This window comes from Mastigoproctus giganteus, chromosome 12 (genome assembly GCF_048544385.1).
Source record: "Mastigoproctus giganteus isolate SK-2022 chromosome 12, ASM4854438v1, whole genome shotgun sequence".
In the NCBI taxonomy this organism is placed as follows: domain Eukaryota; kingdom Metazoa; phylum Arthropoda; class Arachnida; order Uropygi; family Thelyphonidae; genus Mastigoproctus; species Mastigoproctus giganteus.
The window spans coordinates 58,834,279-58,855,742 of NC_143586.1; the positions used below are offsets into that span (position 1 = coordinate 58,834,279).

General features: G+C 32.7%; 1 protein-coding gene across 1 annotated transcript in view; it reads left to right on the forward strand.

The window, feature by feature from the left end:
* LOC150077092 (metastasis-associated protein MTA3-like) overlaps positions 1 to 21,464 on the forward strand; it is a 512,540-nt gene that overhangs the window by 212,912 nt on the left and 278,164 nt on the right. The window contains exon 10 of the mRNA XM_090386731.1: positions 2,406 to 2,488. Coding sequence (XP_090242857.1) covers positions 2,406 to 2,488 — 83 coding nt within the window. The remainder of the gene's footprint in view (positions 1 to 2,405; positions 2,489 to 21,464) is intronic.

Genomic DNA, 21,464 nt, shown 5'->3' on the forward strand with positions numbered 1-21,464 from the left:
AATACTGAGTTATGGCTCCCATAGTAATAAAGGGGTTCCGTTCCAAAGTATGAAATATATAAGAAAAATTAGTCTAAAATTTTGTCTATGTATGTATTATATGTACTGTACCTTCATAATATGACTATGTACATAGACAGTACATAGTAAAATGCAAGCATATGGCATCGAAATGAAAATAAGAAACAATTTAATATTAAATGTAATATTTATTAGAAATTTCAAACAAATCTTTCAAACCAGCGTCTTTGCTAGCTACAAAACCTATCCCGCCAGTGTTATCACCAGTTTCGCTAAAGCGTTGATAAGGAGTTTTGCGTTTTCACGAATGATGAGTGAATTTAACGGAATTTTATTTTGAGTTCGGTCTTCTATCCACAGATTTAAAGCTTTTTCCATTTTTTCTAATTTAACATCACGAGTTACAGAGCAAATTTTTGAAGCAATTAGCGCGTTTTCACGGACACTACGGCGGATTTTTTCTTCCGATTTCTTGATTGATCGTACCGTTGACTCATTGATTTTATAATGTTTTGCCACTGAGGAATTAGAAATTTTATCTAATAACTCAATTTTATTCGCTAATGTCATCACCTTCTTTGATATTTTCACATTTCTCTTGTTATTCGTAGTGATATTTTTGTAGGGGTTAGAAAGAACTTGTCCACAACAAAGTCACTTTCTTCCGTTAACACACTCGAAAAAGTCTGTTTTTCACCGCAAAACGGTAGATTTATCACTTTTGTAAGCATATCAATTTATAAATTGATAAATTTATTCAATTTATAAGCATATAAATTAAAAGCAAACGACGAAACCTTCCATAACAAGCGCATAACACATATTGAACAAGGATTAGCGAGAAACTTTCACGCTCGCGATTTTGTCACCCCTATCCCCCCACCCACTGAGCGCTGTTTTGACCGGGAAAGATAATTTTAGCCACGCCCATGTTTTTTTATGGCGGAAAATATTCACGGCGCTTTAAAATTCACATTTTTTAGGTTTCATTTTATATTAAATCGGCGACCGCGAATACAGATACCGCGAATAGCGGGGGTTTACTGTAATGTAGTCGTTTTTACGGTATGTGGTTAACGTTTTATTGTATTGTATTGTAATTTATTGTATTGTTAATTATTTAATTATTTATATTTTACTTTAATGTACCGGTAAGTTGTCGATTTTTTCGTTTTTTCCGTTTTAATTTCTGGAGGGTATCATACGGAAGTGTTCCACGTACTATATTGAGGTAAACTCCTCTTATTAATTTACTAATATTATTATCAACGTAGAACATATTGAGTATTACAGCTCTGTTTCATACTATCTAAAGTATAATACTGTACAATAAAGCATTGCAGTAGAGCCTTAAGGCTCTACTGATATTATCCGATATTATCCCTGCTATCTGAGTCCCCACAGTTACAAGGATTTGAAAATGAAAGGAAGCCCTTGAGAAAATTGACCAAGCATTTGAATATTTTTGTGAAAACCACCCTCTTCGTGATTAAGCGCATAGTTAAAGACATAACAAAATGCTACGACACAATTTTGTCTGGAAAAATGCACCAAAAAAAAAACAACTCTTGGATTCATTCTTTATTCAAATTGGCAGAATAACAGCTGTTATTCTGCCAGTTTGTTGCTAAATTTGAATATAATTTAATATAATTTTTGATCATTTGGACCTAGCTAAACTAGCAAATAACAAACAGAAACAGATAGACATGATAATTATTGGTCAGATGTATTGAATGGCCTCGTCAATGTATCATTCAATATATCCTGTTATCAGTAATTTGCCTCATCTTTATTTTATTTTACTAGTAATTTTACTTATATTTTACTATTAATAATTTGTTTATTTATAATGTATAACGCATGAAATCAACTCAGGCTATCTTAGCCTTTATCATTTCTTTTGGCCTCATGGCTCACTGGGAATACTTTTATTCTGAATACCTTTATTCTAAATCCTTATGCTAAATTCATATCTTACATCTTCTTTATTGGTCTAAAGGCTAACCTTGAATGGTTTTTTTTATGCTTAATACACTCTCATTCATTCTTTTGGCTTTAGGGCTCTATTGTAATGCTTTATTGCAATCAGTGAAAATTTTACATTTATGCCTGATGCAATACCCGTAACAGCAACAATGCTAGGGATTATTGTACTTTATACACTCTTATCCTTCTCCTACATACTGTTGTAATTAATTTACAGACTGATGTTGTGTTTAATTAATAATTTTATGGCATTAATCTGATCTGGAACACTTTTACTACCTTTTCATTCCAGCATTTTACCTTTCATTATTACTTATTTTAGAAAAGATTATATATATAGATTTTTATTAATAAATTAAAAAATAAAACTCCAATCTTTTTAAACATATTTATAGTAACAACAAGCCAGGAGTTATGAATGGCACAAGTGCAGGTGAGAGTCCATCAGCAAGTGGCCGTCCGTGTGAAAGTTGTTATAGTAAGTATAGAAATTGTTTTATTCATTTTTTTTATTTCCTTAATGTTGCCCTTATAAATCTTTGAAAGTTTTTACACAATAGTGGATAAGGATAAAAGCAGATATGTTACATTAAGTGAATGATCCCCCCCCACAAATAATTTTATATAACTCTTATAATGGTATAAGTTACTTAGATTATATATAAGTATTTTTAGATAGATATATTAGGTTATTCACAGTGATCTCCCCCCTTCCATCTTTCTGACTCATAAATAAAATTATGGGAAAAATCACATTCTGTTAGAGAAGTGTTTGAGATACAAATTTATTTTTTACTAAAAACAATTCTTTGTAATCACTGTTAGACTTAATTACCCTATCACCCTTAGAACGGGGCAGTTTAACCTAATTGGCATTTGAAAACACTCCCAATGTGCTATTTAATACCTCCGGAAAGTGCAAAAAAAAGATTAAAAGTAGTACAGTAAACCCCTGCAAATAGCGGGGGATAGGTTCCTGAGAAATGCTGCGAATACTGAGTTATGGCTTCCATAGTAATAAAAGGGTTCCATTCCAAAGTATGAAATATATAAGAAAAACTAGTCTAAAATTTTGTCTGTGTATATACCTACATAATGTGACTATGTACATAGACAAACATAGACAGTACACAGTGAAATACAAGCATAAGGCATCGAAATGTGAAAATAAGAAACAATTTAATATTAAATGTAATATTTATTAAAAATTTCAAACAGATCTTTCAAACCAGCCTTTGCTAGCTAAAAAACTTATCTCACCATTGCTATCTCCAGTTTTACTAAAGCATTGATAAAGTGTTTTGCCTTTAAGTTCATTCATCATTCGTGAATGATGAATGAACTTAACGGAATTTTATTTTGAATTCGGTCTTCTATCCACAGATTTAAAGCCTTTTCCATTTTTTCTAATTTTACATCAAGAGTTACAGAGCAAATTTTTGAAGCAATTAGCGCATTTTCACGGACACTACTGCTGATTTTTTCTTCCAATTTCTTCATTGATCATACCACTGACTCATTACCAAATGCGGAGCATTCGGAAAGGTCAGGGAATGACCACCGCACCGAGCTATATGGCCTTAGTTGCTAATGTTCCAAACAACAACAACAACTGACTCATTGATTTTATAATGTTTTGCCTCTGACAAGACACTTTCACCATTAGAAATTTTGTCTAATAACCCAAATTTATCTGCTAATGTCATCACCTTCTTTGATTTTTCACAATTCCCTTGTTATTCGTAGCCATATTTTTTGTAGGGGTTAGAAAAGAACTTCTTTGTTCTTGTCCACAATAGAGTCACTTTCTTTTTACCCTTAACACACTTGGAAAAGTCTGTTTACATTAACACACTGCAAAACGGTAGATTTTTCACTTTTGTAAGCACGTCAATTAAAAGCAAATGGCGAAACCCATGACAAATGCATAACACATACTGAACAAGGATTAGTGGGAAACATTCACACTTGCGATTTTGTCACCCCTCTCCCCATCCACTGAGTGCTATTTCAACCGGACAAGATGATTTTAGCCATGCCCATATTTTTTACGGCGGAAAATGTTCATGGCACTTTAAAATTCTCATATTTTTAGGTTTCATTTTATATTAAATCGGCACCCACGAACACGCAAAATATGTGTAATTTGTGTGCATTGTTTAGTTTCTTAGGATAAAGATATGAAGTAGTTTAAAGTAGTGCATAGAAAAATTTTATTCTTTATCCTGACAGTATATGGGAACAAATAATATTTCTAGCAACAACATTCTTGTCCATGAAAAATTAAGTTACTTTAAGCGAGTGAAAAATCAAAGCCAAAACAAAATTCTTTGTGACTATTAACACAGAAATGGATGCACAGTGCACTTTCTGCACAATTACAGAACTGTGAAGACATAAGTGGTAGAGAATGAAAGGGACCTGGGGGTGGTTGTGTAGGCAGATATGAAGTCTTCTGAGCAGTGCAGACGGGCTGCAAGAGTAGCTCATGGTGTATTGTCGATGATATATAGGAATTTTTCTAGCAGGGATAAGGAGCTGATTATTCCCTTGTATAAGGCAATGGTCAGGCCACACTGTATACAGGAGTACTGTATACAGGTCTGGAGGCCTCATTTCAAGAAGGATGCAGAGATGCTGGAACGAGTACAGAGAAGGGCAACAAGATTAGTGAATGGAACAAAAGGGTGCTCTTACGAAGAAAGGCTTAAGATTTGCAAATTACAGTGACTGGAGACTAGGCACCAGCGAGCTGATCTGATAGAGGTGTATAAAGCCTTGAATGGTTTGAGCATGCTCAATGCTGATGAGATTCTTCCTCTTGCTCAGAATAATCACCTGAGAAGGCATAAATTCAAATTGAGAAAAGACAGATGTAGGATAGACGTGAGGAAATTTGCCTTTAGCCAGCGGGTGGTTGGTTGGTGGAATAGACTTCGATCCCTTGTCGTGGAAGTTGATAGCCTAAATAAGTTTAAGGCTCAGCGGGACAGGTATTTCGAATGAACAGAGGGGTGAAGTGGAAGTGGTTATTTTTTTATTTATTTATTTGTTATTATTATTATTATTATTATTATTTATTTATTTATTTTTTTGGCTGATGCTGCATAAGCTTGCTTTCTTGCATCAAATGCCTCTACTAATGCTAATATTTACAGCTGTACTATTTTAATTAAGAAGTAATTAATCATCCAGATTGAAAGTGAATAGCATATTGGAGGGAATATTGAAATTAGTATTAGTAATATCAACAATACAAGAAAGCAAGCTTATATGGCATCAGCAAAAAAAAAAAAAAAAAATACACTTCTATATCAACTGCCCATCCCTTCTGATAGTTTGTCTACTTCCTCCTTGAATCTATTAAACTACCCATCTGAACAACACCAAATTGAACTTTGTTCCAACCATCAACTACCCCGTACTTGAAGGCAAATGCCCACACAAACGTGCAGCCATCCTTCTTTAATTTATTTTCCTTTCTTCGAATTGCGGGAAAGAGGAAGGATTCCATCAGCATTAAGCTTACTCAATCCATTTAAAGTCTTAAAACCCCTCAACCAGGTCTCCTACCATACCTAGATATCCAGGCACTGAAGCTGACAAAAATTTCTGCTGGCAAAATTTCCACTGGCCACCCATATCAACATGATGCACAGCATTAGACTTTATATGTACTCTTTTAACTAAGAACACAACCTCCACTCCTCTCCTGCTTTCTCTCTTTTTTGTGTGTGTGTTGTTACACCCCATATTAAAATGTTGCATCCCTTATATCTGAGTGACACCATTTATCCGTTATCCTCAAAATGTCTGCCTTTAAATATATATACAGGTAGTTCCTGACTTTACAAGTTAATTCATTCTTAGCACATGCTTGTAAAGCACGAATTTTTTCCCCTTAGACGTAATGTTAAAATCAGGGGGTTATGTTCTCAACAATGAAATTAGTTAGCTAATTAGTGGATGCTTAAAAAACGATTGATTTATCCAAAGAAATAAAAACGTAGCTTGTAAAATCAAGCAAATTATAATAATAAAGAAATTATTTATAGTTACAAATGTTAAAGAATGTTTATTCTTCATCATCATCATCGACTAAATCCACACGTTGATCACTCATTGTTGTCTCGGCACCCGTTGGTCTGTTGGAGGCACAAGGAGTTGTCTTCAGAAATGCATCGAGGCATTTGTCTCTAAGATAGTTTTCTCTTTTCTTTATAAATATCACGATAGCATCCCTAAGCATTTTTTAAATCTGTAGCAACATTCCTAGTACACTCCAAATTTGAATCTTTTGAATCTTTGACTCGAAAATCTCAGTTGTTTTTTCTATGTGTTATAAAGCTTTGTTTAGCCCCTTGAGAGTGAAGGAATGAACAGGAGTTTCAGCTGTTAAATCTTCTTCTTCTTCACATTTTGCTATTTCAAAGAGGTCTTCATTTGGAAGCTCTCCATTAAGTGCTTGAAACAGATCAGTGACATCAATTGAAGAAACATCAAGCTGTAAGCATATGTTTCATTTTGTACAATCTCTGCTAGTTCTTGTAATCCTTCAAAATTATCAATAAATTGAGGACACAGTTTATTCCAAACACTCTTCAAGTTCTTCTCTGTAATTTTGTTCCAGGTTCGTTTTATTATTTTAATTGCATCTAAAATATGGAATTCTTTCCAAAATTCTTTAACAGTTGGACCTCCCTCCTTATCCATTGCATTAATTAGCATTTCAAATGTCTCCCGAAGATAATTCTCTTTAAATGTTTAAATAATGCTCTGGTCCATTGGCTGAAAAAGTGGTGTCACATTTGGTGGCAAAAAATTTATTTTAATAGTAGGGTGGTGATGTTGCAGAAATGGTGGGTGGCTAGGTGCATTATCTAAAATCAGAATCGCCCAAAATGGAATATTTTTATCTTCGCAATATTGTTTTACTTCAGGCACAAAGTGATGTAAAAACCGATCTTGGAATAAAGGAATGAAGACAAAATACTGAAAATTTATTTGTTTTTTATATGATTGAAGATTTCAGTGAAGTGGAAACACATTTCACCATATTAACATATAAACCCACGCAATTCCAGCTATCGGTATTTTTGTATATGCAATAAGATGGAGTTTACTACCCATTTATAATTGATTGCACTAATAGAAAAGCCCAATAAACTGGAAAGTGCAAATTGGTTTTATTGTTTTATGGTAGTGACCTCCAGAAATGTGTTTTAGAAAAATATCACAAAGGCATTCAAAATTGATTCTTATAATGGGAACATATGATAACAATAAAGTATAGTGCATTTCAATGATTTGAATTGGTAACTAATACACTTTTCATTACAAAAATGAGCTTTTAGAGAGATAAATAGCTTACTTATATAGCAAAAATTCCAAGAGGTCTTGGAATGAATTACCAAAAAACAAATGTGTTATTGGGTTTGCATTACGATATTTTCACGATACGATGGCACCTCCGGAACAGATTAATATCGTAGCGGGAGTACACTGTATTGTATAGGTACGAGCGTGGTTTCAAATGTGGTATTTATGAATGTTTAACATTCATTTTTTTCAATTAATGTTCATATTAATTGCAAAAATTGCAATGCTCAAGTATCAACAAAATTCGATTTTGTTGATACTTTAGAAAAAAAAAAAAAAACTCGTAAACCTGGGAACTTGTAAAGCGGGAACTGCCTATATATATATATATATATATATATATATATATTAGTGATAAAAAAGGAAAGAAAGTTAAAAAGTAAAATGAATAACGTTTATATGATAACTTGTTGTACTTGCAATGTTAAATATATTGGTCAAACTAGCAATAAACTAAATATTAAAATGAACCTTCATCGTTCCGATATTAAAACTTATAATAACAAATCCAGTAAGAAAACAGGTAATCTGGAACATGATATTGAATTCAGACATTTCCAAAAACATACTTTTGGTAATATTGTCATTTCAATACTTAACATAATTAATAACGCAAATGAAAGATTATTGCAAGAAGAAATTAGCATGTTACAATATAAAACACTATATCCATACGGTCTAAATAATAAATTTAATCAAAAATATATGACAAATAATTTAAAAGATATTTGTGTTTATAATATGTTTCAAATTGCCAAACTTCATAAATATAATCGCAATAGGAAATATAGTAAATCCAACACATATAAAAGCAACCGAAGACCATCTAGGAGACTTCATAGATTTATTCAAAATGTGGGACACGGATCCTATAAATATTAGTAAAATACGTAACACACTTTTCAGTATTAAACTTAGTGTACTCAAAGCACTAAATAGAAAAACCAATGATTGTCTTTGCATCTTCTCACCTTAGTCACATTACATTAGACATTGTTAAATTCAGAATTAATATTTTGAATGTTGGCAAGCAGCCGGAAAACTCTGTCCTCATCTTATACTTTCAAAATAAAATATTAATTTATGTAATGACTTGCTGCCTATTAATAACTTACATATTAATATCAGATTTAGATATTCTAGACCATTTGGTCTTAAAGTGTAATTATAAAATAATAGCTACAAACCTTCACAATATTAACATCGGACAGGATACATGTGTTTGCCACAAACCTTCATTTCATAGATACGTGGATCCTAACTATAATCACATTATAACCAGCAATTTAGATATAATCCCATATCCCGAACTTAGAGATATTTTATCACTGGGTTTTAAATTTCGACCTAATCTACCTATTAATAAATCTAACTTTAAAAAATTGTTATATCTAGACTACTAAAAATCAGCATACAAACATAACATACCGGTTGAGGCATACCACATGTGATTATTTACAATGCTTAATATCATATCTAACAAATATAATCAATTGAAATTCATACAGGATAATCTATACAATACCAGATTAATAAATAGGCAGCTCAAAGATATACATGAACATTTTGTAATTACTAGTGTTGACAAAGCTGCTTGCAATTATGCAATCATATGTAAATCATATTATATAGAAATTATAAAAAATGAACTACAGCCTAGCCATACATATAAACAGATAACATTTTCCTCTAATATAATAATCAAAAAATTAATTGCATTGCATAAAAAAATTAAAGTTAAAGTACAGTAACCTAAAATATCCGTTTATATATGGCATACCCAAATTTCATAAATCACCTATTGCTTTTAGATTCATAACATCATGTAGAGATAGTTATGCTAAATTTCCCGGAAAAATGTTAGAAAATTTACTTAAAATTATATTAAATAACTTAAATAAAACTATTATAATAAATAATAACTTCATCATCATCATCATCATCAGCCATTTTCAATCCACTGCAGGATGAAGGCCTCTCCAGCAACTTTCCAGTTCCTTCTGTTTTGAGCACTGGCCATCCATTTACTACTCAAAAACTCATGAATTTCATCTATCCATCTCCGCCGTTGTCTTCCAGGTTTTCTTCTAGCTCCTCTTGGGTACAATTCTGTTATTTTCTTAGTCCATCTGTCATCATGTCTTCGAGTTATGTGTCCTGCCCAAGACCATTTTAGTTCTTTAGTTTTGATAAGAATGTCCTTTACTTGAGTTTGCTGCCTAATCCATGTGTTTCTCGTCTTATCTAACAGTCTGATTCCCAATATAATTCGTTCCATTCTTCGCTGTGTAGTTCTTAGCTTCTCTTCCATTCTTTTGGTGAGTGCCCAAGTTTCACGTCCATAAGTCATGGTGGGGAGTATACATTGATTCATTATTTTACATTTCAGACAAACTGGGATATTGCTCTTCAGTATGTGACTATATTTCCTGAATGCTATCCATCCAAAATTTATTCTTCTCTTGTCCCAGATAAGTATATGACTCCACCTTTTCAATTACTGCTCCTTCAATCATTATTTCCCTTTCCGTGGCATACTTGTTCATCATTACTTTTGTTTTAGCCATATTCATCTTTAGTCCAAAATCCTTACTAACTGTGCATAACTGATTAAGATTTTCCTCTAATTCTTTGGGATTGTGGCTTATGACCACAATGTCATCTGCAAATCGTAAATGGTTTAGGTACTCTCCGTTCACATTGACTCCTTTCTGCGACCAGTCTAATCTTCTGAAAGCTTCCTGAAGGGCAGCAGTAAACAGCTTCGGAGATATTGTGTCTCCTTGTTGAACTCCTTTCTCGATTTTAAATTTGCTACTGTCTTTGTCTAGTCTAATAAAGGTTGTAGCACTCTCATATATTTTCTTCAAAATCATAATATATGGAGTATCTATGCCTTGTCTTTCCAGTGCCCGAAACATTGCCTTATGCTGTATGGAGTCAAATGCCTTTTCATAATCCACAAATGCCAGGCATAATGGTGTTTTATATTCATTTGCTTTCTCCATTAGCTGTGATATTACGTGAAGGTGATCCATAGTTGAGAATCCTGTCCTAAAGCCAGCTTGCTCTTTTGGTTGATTCTCATCAAGTATTCTTTCTAATCTGTTAGTAATGACCCTTGTGAACAACTTGTAGATATGAGATAACAAGCTAATTGGTCTATAATTTCCAATTTCTGATTTATCTCCTTTCTTATGCAGCAAAACTATGATTGCATTATTCCACTGCTTAGGCATCTGAATAATAACTTACTGATTATAAATGCTATAAAAAATAACAATATTCAACAAATACAAACATTTGACTTTAACAGTCTATTTACGAGCATTAATCTTGATAATTTAAAAGTCGTTCTCCAGAAACTATATTTGGAAAATAAAAATGCTATAAAGGTTGATTTAACCTATTGGGATTCTCTATTATGCATCTTTAATAATTATGTATATAATGGAACATCGTTATACTTACAAGTGACTGGCACCCCTATGGGAAGTCCAGCATCAAGCATAATCGCAAACCTTTATCTATATTATGCAGAAAGAGCATTCCAAGATAACCTACTTATATACAGATACATAGATGATATATGTGTTTTTAATTGTCCACATTTTGTCCAGGATTACAGTAAATTATATCCAGTAGAACTTGTATTAGAAAAAACTAATAGTTCCGATACTATAGCAAATTACTTGGATCTTCATATAGAAATATGCCATAATAATAAGATAGACGTAAACGTATATAATAAAAGAGACGCATTTAATTTTTATGTAGTCAGCCTTACAAACTGGAGATCTAATATATCAAAATCAGTGCATGCTAATATAATTTTATCGCAATGTCTAAGGATTGCTTATATCTGCAATAGTAATAAAAATTGTTTAGCGGGCTTAACAGCGTTGTATGGCAAGTTGATTAATAATCAACTTGCCATACAAAATTAATAATAATTTCCCTATCGCTTACCTTAAATATCACTTCAGGAAAGCGATAAGCATAATTAATTTCAAAAATTTGTTTTCTGAACCTATTGTTTCAATATAATTTTCAGTATAATTGTCATATTTATGTAGTATATTTATGTAGTACATAGGATACACTTTGCATTCTTGGTGTCTTATGGCGTAGAAAACTTGTACCCAACGGCTTGCAAATTACAGTGTATCATTTTTTTTTTTTTTTTTTTTATTATATATATATATATACATATAGTTAAATTCATTTAAATTTACTTAAGTTCACGCTGAGATAACATGCAAATTCAGCTCAGGGTCCTACTATAGGAACGGGTTTGAGATCCCGGGCATACCCGAGCCACAACTTATATCTTGTAATGTCTTTAAACTGTCCTACACTCTTTATTTTTATTGCCTTTGTGGAGTTCAGGTTCTATTATTCCTACTCCTTTAGTTTTTCTTCTTACTATCTGCATGTTTCTCTTTGCGTTAACTTAAATTCAATTATTTATTTATAATTATTTTTACCATATCCATCACATAGGGGGCACCACATATTATTTTGACGACTATTACATTATGTCCTAGATACGGTCAATATGTAGTATATATGTATTGTATATTTAATCTTATTTTAATCATTAAATTACGTTCTCTGTCGGGTCAACGATGATTAATATATGCTTACATTTATATTTTACTTATATTTCTTACCTTTGATTGTAATAATTCTAAATTTTCTTAACTTTTTATCATCATTCGATTTATATTTGGCCTATACTGGTTTATATTTGGTTTAGATTTAAATTACTTAGCATATATTGATCATCAAAGAAACAGAGAACCTCTTGTCGTTTTTTGCCTTCATTCTGGATGGTTGGCCCCAGTTGAAGTCATCTAGATTGTCGGTAAAAAGCAATAATAATTTTTTTTTTTTTTTTTTTTTTTTTTGCGTTTTCTTAGGTCCCTGAAGGTATTATTATTGGATTGATTTACTTTTTCTAATAATTTTCTATTATCCTTAATATTCTATATATATATATATATGGGTTTTAATACAACTTATACAGGGTGTCTCAAAAATACACGGCATAACTTCAGGAATGAGTTCCTCATATGTAGACAATAAAAATATTTTATATAAACATAGTTCCGGAAATGCTTGGTTCCCGAGTTATTAAACGGAATGTCTTATCTCCCGCAGGTGATTTCCTTCATCACAAGGTAATTTAACCGAGTGGTCAGGAGAAAGAGTGCATAGCATGTGTTCCTTGAGTGGACCGGGGTTCAAACTCGGGACAACTCGGGACTACTAAATGCAATAAATATTTGTATTGATGATTTATTGTAAACTCTACTGACTTGGTTGTCGTGTGAGTATAAAAAGAATCTGGTGGTTTTCCATTCCGACTATGTACTCAAATCAGGAGCAAGCGGACATGCACTTTATGTATGGTTTGGCAGACAGCAATGCTCTGGAGGCTCGTTGTTTATACCATGAAAGGTTCCCAGAACGAAGATGTCTAGACAGGAAAACATTTGAAGGTATCCATCGCCGCCTTTGTAAACATGGGACCTTTACACCTTATGCTTCTGACAGAGGATGACCAAGATTTACGACTCCTGAAGTAGAGGAGGAGATTTTGGATGTTGTGCATGCCACTCCTGGAATCAGCACACGCAGAATAGCAATGCAACTGGCTGTTCAACGTTCGACTATTTGGAGAGTGTTGCGAGAACACCAACTGTATCCTTACCATCTGCAACTGGTACAGGCGTTGTCACCAGCAGATTACCCTGCGTACATAAAGTGCATGTCCGCTTGCTCCTGATTTGGTCGGAATGGAAAACCACCAGATTCTGTCAGTACCTTGTGTTGAAGGAAATCACCTGCGGGAGATAAGACATTCCGGTTAATATCTCGGGAACCAAGCATTTCTGGAACTATGTTGATATAAAATATTTTTATTGTCTACATATGAGGAACTCATTCCTGAAGTTACGATTATTTTTTTTTGAGACACCCTATGTGTGTATATATATATATATATACAGTAAACCCTCGCTATTCGCGGGGGTTACGTTTCTGAGAAATGCCGCGAATACCGAAAACGCGAATACTGAGTTATGGCTCCCATAGTAATAAAGGGGTTCCGTTCGAAAGTATGAAATATATAAGAAAAACTAGTCTAAAATTTTGTCTATTTATGTATTATATGTACCTTCATAATATGACTATGTACATAGACAGTACATAGTGAAATGCAAGCATATGGCATCGAAATGAAAATAAGAAACAATTAAATATTAAATGTAATATTTATTAGAAATTTCAAACAAATCTTTCAAACCAGCGTCTTTGCTAGCTAAAAAACCTATCCCGCCAGTGCTATCACCAGTTTCGCTAAAGCGTTGATAAGGAGTTTTGCGTTTTCACGAATGATGAGTGAATTTAACGGAATTTTATTTTGAGTTCGGTAAAGCTTTTTCCATTTTTTCTAATTTAACATCACAAGTTACAGAGGAAATTTTTGAAGCAATTAGCACGTTTTCACGGACACTACGGCGGATTTTTTCTTCCGATTTCTTGATTGATCGTACCGTTGACTCATTGATTTTATAATGTTTTGCCACTGAGGAGACACTTTCATCATTAGAAATTTTATCTAATAACTCAATTTTATTCGCTAATGTCATCACCTTCTTTGATATTTTCACATTTCTCTTGTTTTTCGTAGTCATATTTTTGTAGTGGTTAGAAAGAACTTGTCCACAATAAAGTCACTTTCTTCCGTTAACACACTCGAAAAAGTCTGTTTTACACTACAAAACGGTAGATTTATCACTTTTTTAAGCATATCAATTTATAAATTGATAAATTTATTCAATTTATAAGCATATAAATTAAAAGCAAACGACGAAACCTTCCATAACAAGCGCATAACACATATTGAACAAGGATTAGCGAGAAACATTCACGCTCGCGATTTTGTCACGCCTCTCCCCCCACCCACCCACTGAGCGCTGTTTTGACCGGGAAAGATAATTTTAGCCACGCCAATGTTTTTTTATGGCGGAAAATATTCACGGCGCTTTAAAATTCCCATTTTTTAGGTTTCATTTTATATTAAATCGGCGATCGCGAATACGCGAAACCGCGAATACAGATACCGCGAATAGCGGGGGTTTACTGTGTATATATATATATATATATATATATATTTTTTTTTTTTTTTCTGTAGTCAGTATGCCATTGAGCCTGCTAGAGGGTTAATCCTTGCTCATACGAAAGCTACTGCTTCTGAAATTATTTTAATATTTCCTAATTTGTCTTTCTTTTTTAGTGCCTATGAAACGTATATAATGTTGTTGCTTCATTGGTTAGTACATATTCTGATGCAAAAATTTCAAACTGTGTTGTACTGTGGCATATAGATACCAAACTGGTTTTCTACTATTATTTTTTGTTCTAATAATCTTCACTGTAGAAGAAGATTATTATAATGAAAATTTTGTGTTATGAGTGAGAGATTATTAGCAGAGCAAGTGATTTTAGGAGGTTATGATCATCTGTAGATAAGCAGAGTTAGTAACTGGGATTGGTGTCTTGTGCAGATCCACTGCAATAGATTCGCATCCGGCCTGCACTAGCAGTAACTGGAAACACCTCTGAACCTGACTCGCACTGTTTGAACTCACAACCTTCAAAAATTAAATGAACAAATAGAAATAAAAAATTAAGAATAAACAATGATGTATAAGAAAATTTTTATTAAATTTTCTACCTGACTGCAATAATAAAATAGTTAGATTTAAATTAAAATATTCAAACAATAACAAATAATATATAAATAAAAAAACAAGGAAATGTTTTCATACCTCACATTAGAATATTGTGCATAAAAATGCAGACAGTTTTGTTTTGTACGTATGATGATAAGCCACATAAATTATACAGTAATTTTGAATTTACTGCAATGAACAAAATCGTAAGTTAGTATTCGTTATATCTGCAATTTTTGGGAAACTTTTAATGATCTTCTGGTTTAATTTTTATTGACGATTTGATTTCTAATTCTGAATAGCTGAGTGCAGAGTTCATAATTGGAAGCAATATAATATAACAACATAATCACAACAATAACATCATATTCTGAGCTCTCAGTGGTAATGCAGTTGGTATAATTGCTCTCCTCCTCACTCCAGGTGGAAAAGACCAGTTAAAATCCTGTCAATATTTTCACAATATGGGTAAGTTAGTCAGTTTCAAGCAAGGGTAGCATGGGGTTTTTCTCCCAGAAACTCATTATTTTCATCCCTAAAATTGAACATAGAACATGAACATTTTGCAGACATATTATACATGGCACAATATGGCCTAAGTTGCTGATGCACTTAAAACCGTACAACAATCAATCATTATAATCAGTGATAATTCAGAAATTGGAAGAGGTAATTTACGAATCTCATGTTTTTATCTTCTTTTCAAGCCTGGCAAAGTGATATTGAGGTGAGGATTAAACAGACAATTTTAAATCTAGAAAAGTGAACATACCTTTTGGAATGTACACAGTTTATGAAGATATCAGTAGTGGAGTAGTGTTTTATGTAATTAAACCCACACAAAAAAAAAAAAAAAAAAAAAAAAACACAATACACATCTCATAATTCAGTAAATAATGTTTCTTAGAAAAATGAATAAAATCAGTTACTTTTTAAATAAATATATTAATTTTTTATATTTTATTAAATTATTTACATTCAAAAACTGGAACTGCAACCAACCTGTGCTATGAGTAACCTGTGGCAATCTGACCCAATGCAGGACTGTAACTTACATGCCAGAGGAACTGAACAATGGAGAGAAAGGAAATTTATTTTTATTTTTTTTTTATTGCAGTCTCATAAACATGTTGCATTTTCATTGAGAATGCAATGAATTTATGAATTCTATTATCACTGGAACTGAGATTTAGTTTCATTACTCTAAGCTGGATACCAAATATTAGTCAAATCAATAGAAAATTTTCAATTCTTTGATTCTGAAGAATGGTTTTTTCATTAAAAGAAAAAAAATAATAATAATATAATAATAATAAAAGAGGTATGCAATGTTTCTTGATTCAAGGGAATCAGTGTGATTAGAAATAGCTATGCAACAAATTTTCAGAAACAGTTTCATCAGCAAAATTTTGAAAATCAGTTTGTCCTTTATCTTCTCATTGAGCCCAGTGTGTGACATTTTACTTTGCGGAAACTATATTTTTGTATTGTTTAAACGAAGTAAAATGATCATCACAAATGTGGAAGGTTATTGCAACCTGTAATACTCTATATCCCAATCTATAACCCACTATTTTAGTGGGTTATAGATTGGGAAATTAGATGTTGTTGACATTAACACTAAATAGATAAATGAAGTGGACTAACTTGTAAGATTCAGTTAATTGATTAGGTTCATTGAACCTTTAAGTAAAATAAATTACACTGAACCAGGACCCTAAAACCAAATTAATTATGCATATCCTGAATAGAGATAGTTGATGCTTTGAAACCACTTTGGAAGCCATTTTCAAGAAAACTATAACAGTAAGATAAAGTTAAGTTAATATTTGGTATAAAGTTCTATGACATAAATTCAGAAAACAAGAAAGGTTAATTTGGTAAAAACTCACTAAAGATATGGGTTCAATGCAACTATTGAATTAGTTTTAGAAAATAACACACATCTGTTTGTGCTTTTCTGTCTTTTGTGTCTGGCAACTGTAGCCAACCCAGTGACACAGGTTGGCCTTATACTCTTTAGATATAACCACATTATCCATGATTAAATTTAAAGTTAGTAGTAGGAAACCCTTGATTAGTGCGGTTAATGAATCCTTGAAATATACTGCACATATTAAAACTGCACTAATCAAATTTAAGAAACAATGGGAATAATTATAATGAATCCTTGAAAATTATAAAATTGTAAAAACATATTTTTTCTTACTCAACACGTACCTATAATGCACTGCATAGTTCTTAAATTATTAAGGAATAAATTTTAAAAAAAGATAGTATGATTTAAATTTTATTTTTTTGCAAAAAAAACTTATCTAACTTCAATTTCCTTTCCTCCATGATTTTGCGATAACAATCAATTTGCTTATCTAACCCTCGACGAACGTTCATGCTTCTCTCTGCATCTGGATCAATCTCTAGTATGAGTTCTTTTGCTTTTTCAAGTGTATTATAGTTCTTCAAGTTTTTTGAATGAAATTTCTTTGGGAGTAATTTGCTTTTCTTCTGTTTCATTTTCGTATTCTTTCTCATATGCATGTTGATGCTCAATTTCAAGAAATCATCGTCACTTAAATCTTTTGAATGCGATTCCAATAATTATCTAACGTTTTCCGAATCTACTTCCTCAAAGCCGAGGTCTTTTTCAGTTGTAATAATTTCATCAATAACTTTGTTGACAGGATTAATGAAACCGCAAAAATCATTTGCACATTCAGGCAAAAGATTCTGCCAGACTGCTCTCATGCAGCTGTTCGTCATTTCTTCCCACGATTTGTGTATGTTCTCACTTTAATATCGTGTTTTTTCCAAAATTCATCAAGAGCGATTGCGTATCTTCAGTTGTAGCTTGAATTGCCTGAGCAAAAGTTCGTCTCAAATAATATGCTTTGAATGTAGAAATAACTCCTTGGTCCATTGGCTGGAGTAAAGAAGTCGTATTTGGTGGTAGAAATATAACCTTCACATTGTTATTTAAATCAGTGAGTGAGGTAGGATGCCCAGGGGCATTATCTAAAATTAAAAGAACTTTGAAATCTAAATTATTTGCCTTGCAGTATTTTTCGACTGCGGGACAAAAATGCATAGTGAACCATTCTTCAAACAACTGCTTTGTCACCCAAGGCCTTTTATTTGATTTCCAAATTACTGGAAGGGATTGCTTGTTACAGCCTTTTAACGCTCTTGGGTTCATCGTACGATAAATTAGCATCGGTTTCAATTTGCAATCTCCTTCAGTGTTACCTCCAAGTAGAAGTTTAATCTATCTTTGAATGCTTTATGACCTGGCGCGGTTGCTTCTTTTCTTGCCACAAATGTTCTCGTTGGCATTTTTTTCCATAAAAGGCCAGTTTCGTCAACATTGAAAATCTGACTATAATCATACCCATTTTCTTCAATTATTTTCTTCAGTTCAATGGGATATTTGGCTGCTGCATCTTTATCAGCACTGGCTGCTTCACCTGTTAATTTAATATTTTTTATGCCAGATCGAGCTTTGAAATTTTCTAGCCAGCATTTACTAGCCGAGAATGTTGAAGTATCCCCTTGATATTTGTTTTCTTTTAATGAAGAAAAAGGGCTCAAAGCTTTAATCTTGATATTATTTCCATCAATAGGAATGCATTTCTGATTACAATCTCCTAACCAAATAAAAAGCAAATCTTCCATTTCAATCATTAATGGACTTCTATTCCTAGTGCATTGCATACTTAAAGATGCAGATGCCATTTTCCTGGTACTCACCTGCTTTGTTCAAAACGGCGCGTATGGTTGACTCACCAAAGCCTAGTGCCCTACCTATGTTTGCTTTGCTTTCGCCATTATCAAATCTCTTAATGATGTCAAGTTTAGTATCAAAAGTGATGACTTTTCATTTATTACCCTTTTTCCTGTCCATAGCTATGAAAGGTAATTTAAAAAAAAAAATTGTTTTGTTAGGATGAGCGATAAGCCTGCCGCACTTCTACACTTGTCGAGGATTGCTGAGGAACTGCCCATCAACTAGTGAGTAGTGAGAGTGAGTACTTTATGTTGTACTTTCACACAGCTTTCATACAAGATGAAATTAGCGCCAGATCCTCACTAAACGCTACACAGGAATCGCTAAAATTGAACAAATTGTGAAAAATCAGAGCCAAAATAATACAGAATCAAAAATACATCACAAAATACTTAAATTACATTAATTGTACATTTATCACGATGATGATGTAATATCTGTGTTAACCCTAAAATTATACAAGAATATGAGTTAACCAGAGCAAATTTCAATTTCAGAGTGGTATGGGGTGCTGCTGTCGAGCGTTTCGGAGTCGATTCCCATGCATTTAAGTTGGAAGACCCTGGTGAGTGCGTGTCACGTATTTGCCGCTTCGGGTGCCATCATGAGTTGCCAAGCACCGCAAGAAAAAAACAGCGCACTAATCAAATTTGATAACGCATATATTAAGGGGATAGTATCAAAAAAATTTTGTGCACTAATTAAAACCACATTGTTCAAAACCACACTAATCAAGGGTTTCCTGTATTGTTTTTAATCAAATATCATCACCAAGAAGGTGAATCCATTATTTATTAAAACCCAAAAGCACTGCTTTGACCAGCTTTAGAGCTATAGTAAACTGTCGAAATAACGGAACATTCGAGCTAATGGCACATCGAGATTGGTTGTTGACATACAGTGCAGATGTCTTGCAGTGCCAAAAAAAGAAAACGGTAAGTCATATGATTACTGTATGTGGCATTTTACTTTGCAGAAACTATATTTTTGTATTGTTTAAACGAAGTAAAATGATCATCACAAATGTAGAAGGTTATTGCAACCTGTAATACTCTATATCCCAATCTATAACCCACTATTTTAGTGGGTTATAGATTGGAATATAGAGTATTACAGTAAACAATATAATACTCTAATATTATTAGAGTATTATATTGTTTGCGTTTGCCATTTTGAAAGTGAATTCTATACTGATATCACGGATTATATCTCTGTTTTACATTTATTTTAAATTAAAAACTCCTCATTATGGCTCCTAAAGTTAATAAACTTCATACAGAGAAGAAAAGAAGAACGACATTAAAGCTCAGTGACAAACTTGATATAATAAAGAAAATAGAACGGGGCGTAAGTAGGAGTGTATTAATGGCAGAATATAACATTGTATCATCAACATTGTATGATATTAAACATCCAGAGCACAAGCTTTTAGAATTTACTGCATGTTCAGAACCTAACAGTAAGATAGCTGATGGATAAAGTTTACAAAAGCCAAAATTAGAAAACTTAGATGAGTGCTGCATGAGTGGTTTTTATTAAAATGATTGGAAGGTATGGCTACATCAAGGTCAATGATTATTGCCAAACCAAAAGATTTTAAATAAAAAAATGGGCATTGATGCAACAATTGCCTTTACTGATGGATGGTTAACTAAATTTAAGAAAAGACACAGAATTAGAAAATGAGACATTGCTAGAGAAAAACAATCTGCTGACAAAGAGACGGTTAAAGAATACAGTGGGACATTCGAGAAGCTTATTAATGACAATAATCTTACAGCTAACAAAATATACAAAGCTGACAATACTGGTCTCTGCTGGAAAGGTTTGCCACAAAAAATCTTGGCAGGTTGCAAAGAAAAAACTGCAAGTGGTTTTAAGCAAAATAGAGGAAGAGTGACAACTATTGTGTACAAATGCTTCAGGCTTACACAGAATTAAGCCTTTAGTAATTGGTAAAAACAATCGTCCACGAGCTTTGAAGGGAATTATGCATTTGCCTGTGTCTTATAAGGCCCAAAAAATGCTTAGATTAATAAGGAAATTTTTCAAGATTGGTTCACTCATGAATTTGTTCCAGCTGTTCGAAAGAATTTGCATGATATGGCAAAGTTCAAATTCTAAATGTGTCTTACTTCTTGATAATTATAGAGCCCATCTTCATGAATCCAAATTAGTTTCTGATTGTGGAAATATTGTATTATTTTATAATAATTACTGTTATGTGCCATCCAGTATTGCTTCTCTCATTCAACCCATTGATCAATGACTTATCCAAAATTTTAAATGCCATTACAGAAGTGATTTAATGAAACAAATAATTAGCAAGGATATCTCCATTTTCAACTTTCAACAGGGCTTCACAATCAAAGATACTATATATTCTATAGCAATTGCTTGGAATACTGTGAAACCTGGCCATAATTTCCTTCATGCTTTTGTGAGAGCATGGAGGAAATTATGGCCAACTGTCATGTCTGCTGACTTACCATCTGATGAAGATGAATTGATTAATGTAAGGTCAAGGCAGTATTGAAGAAATAATGTATTTT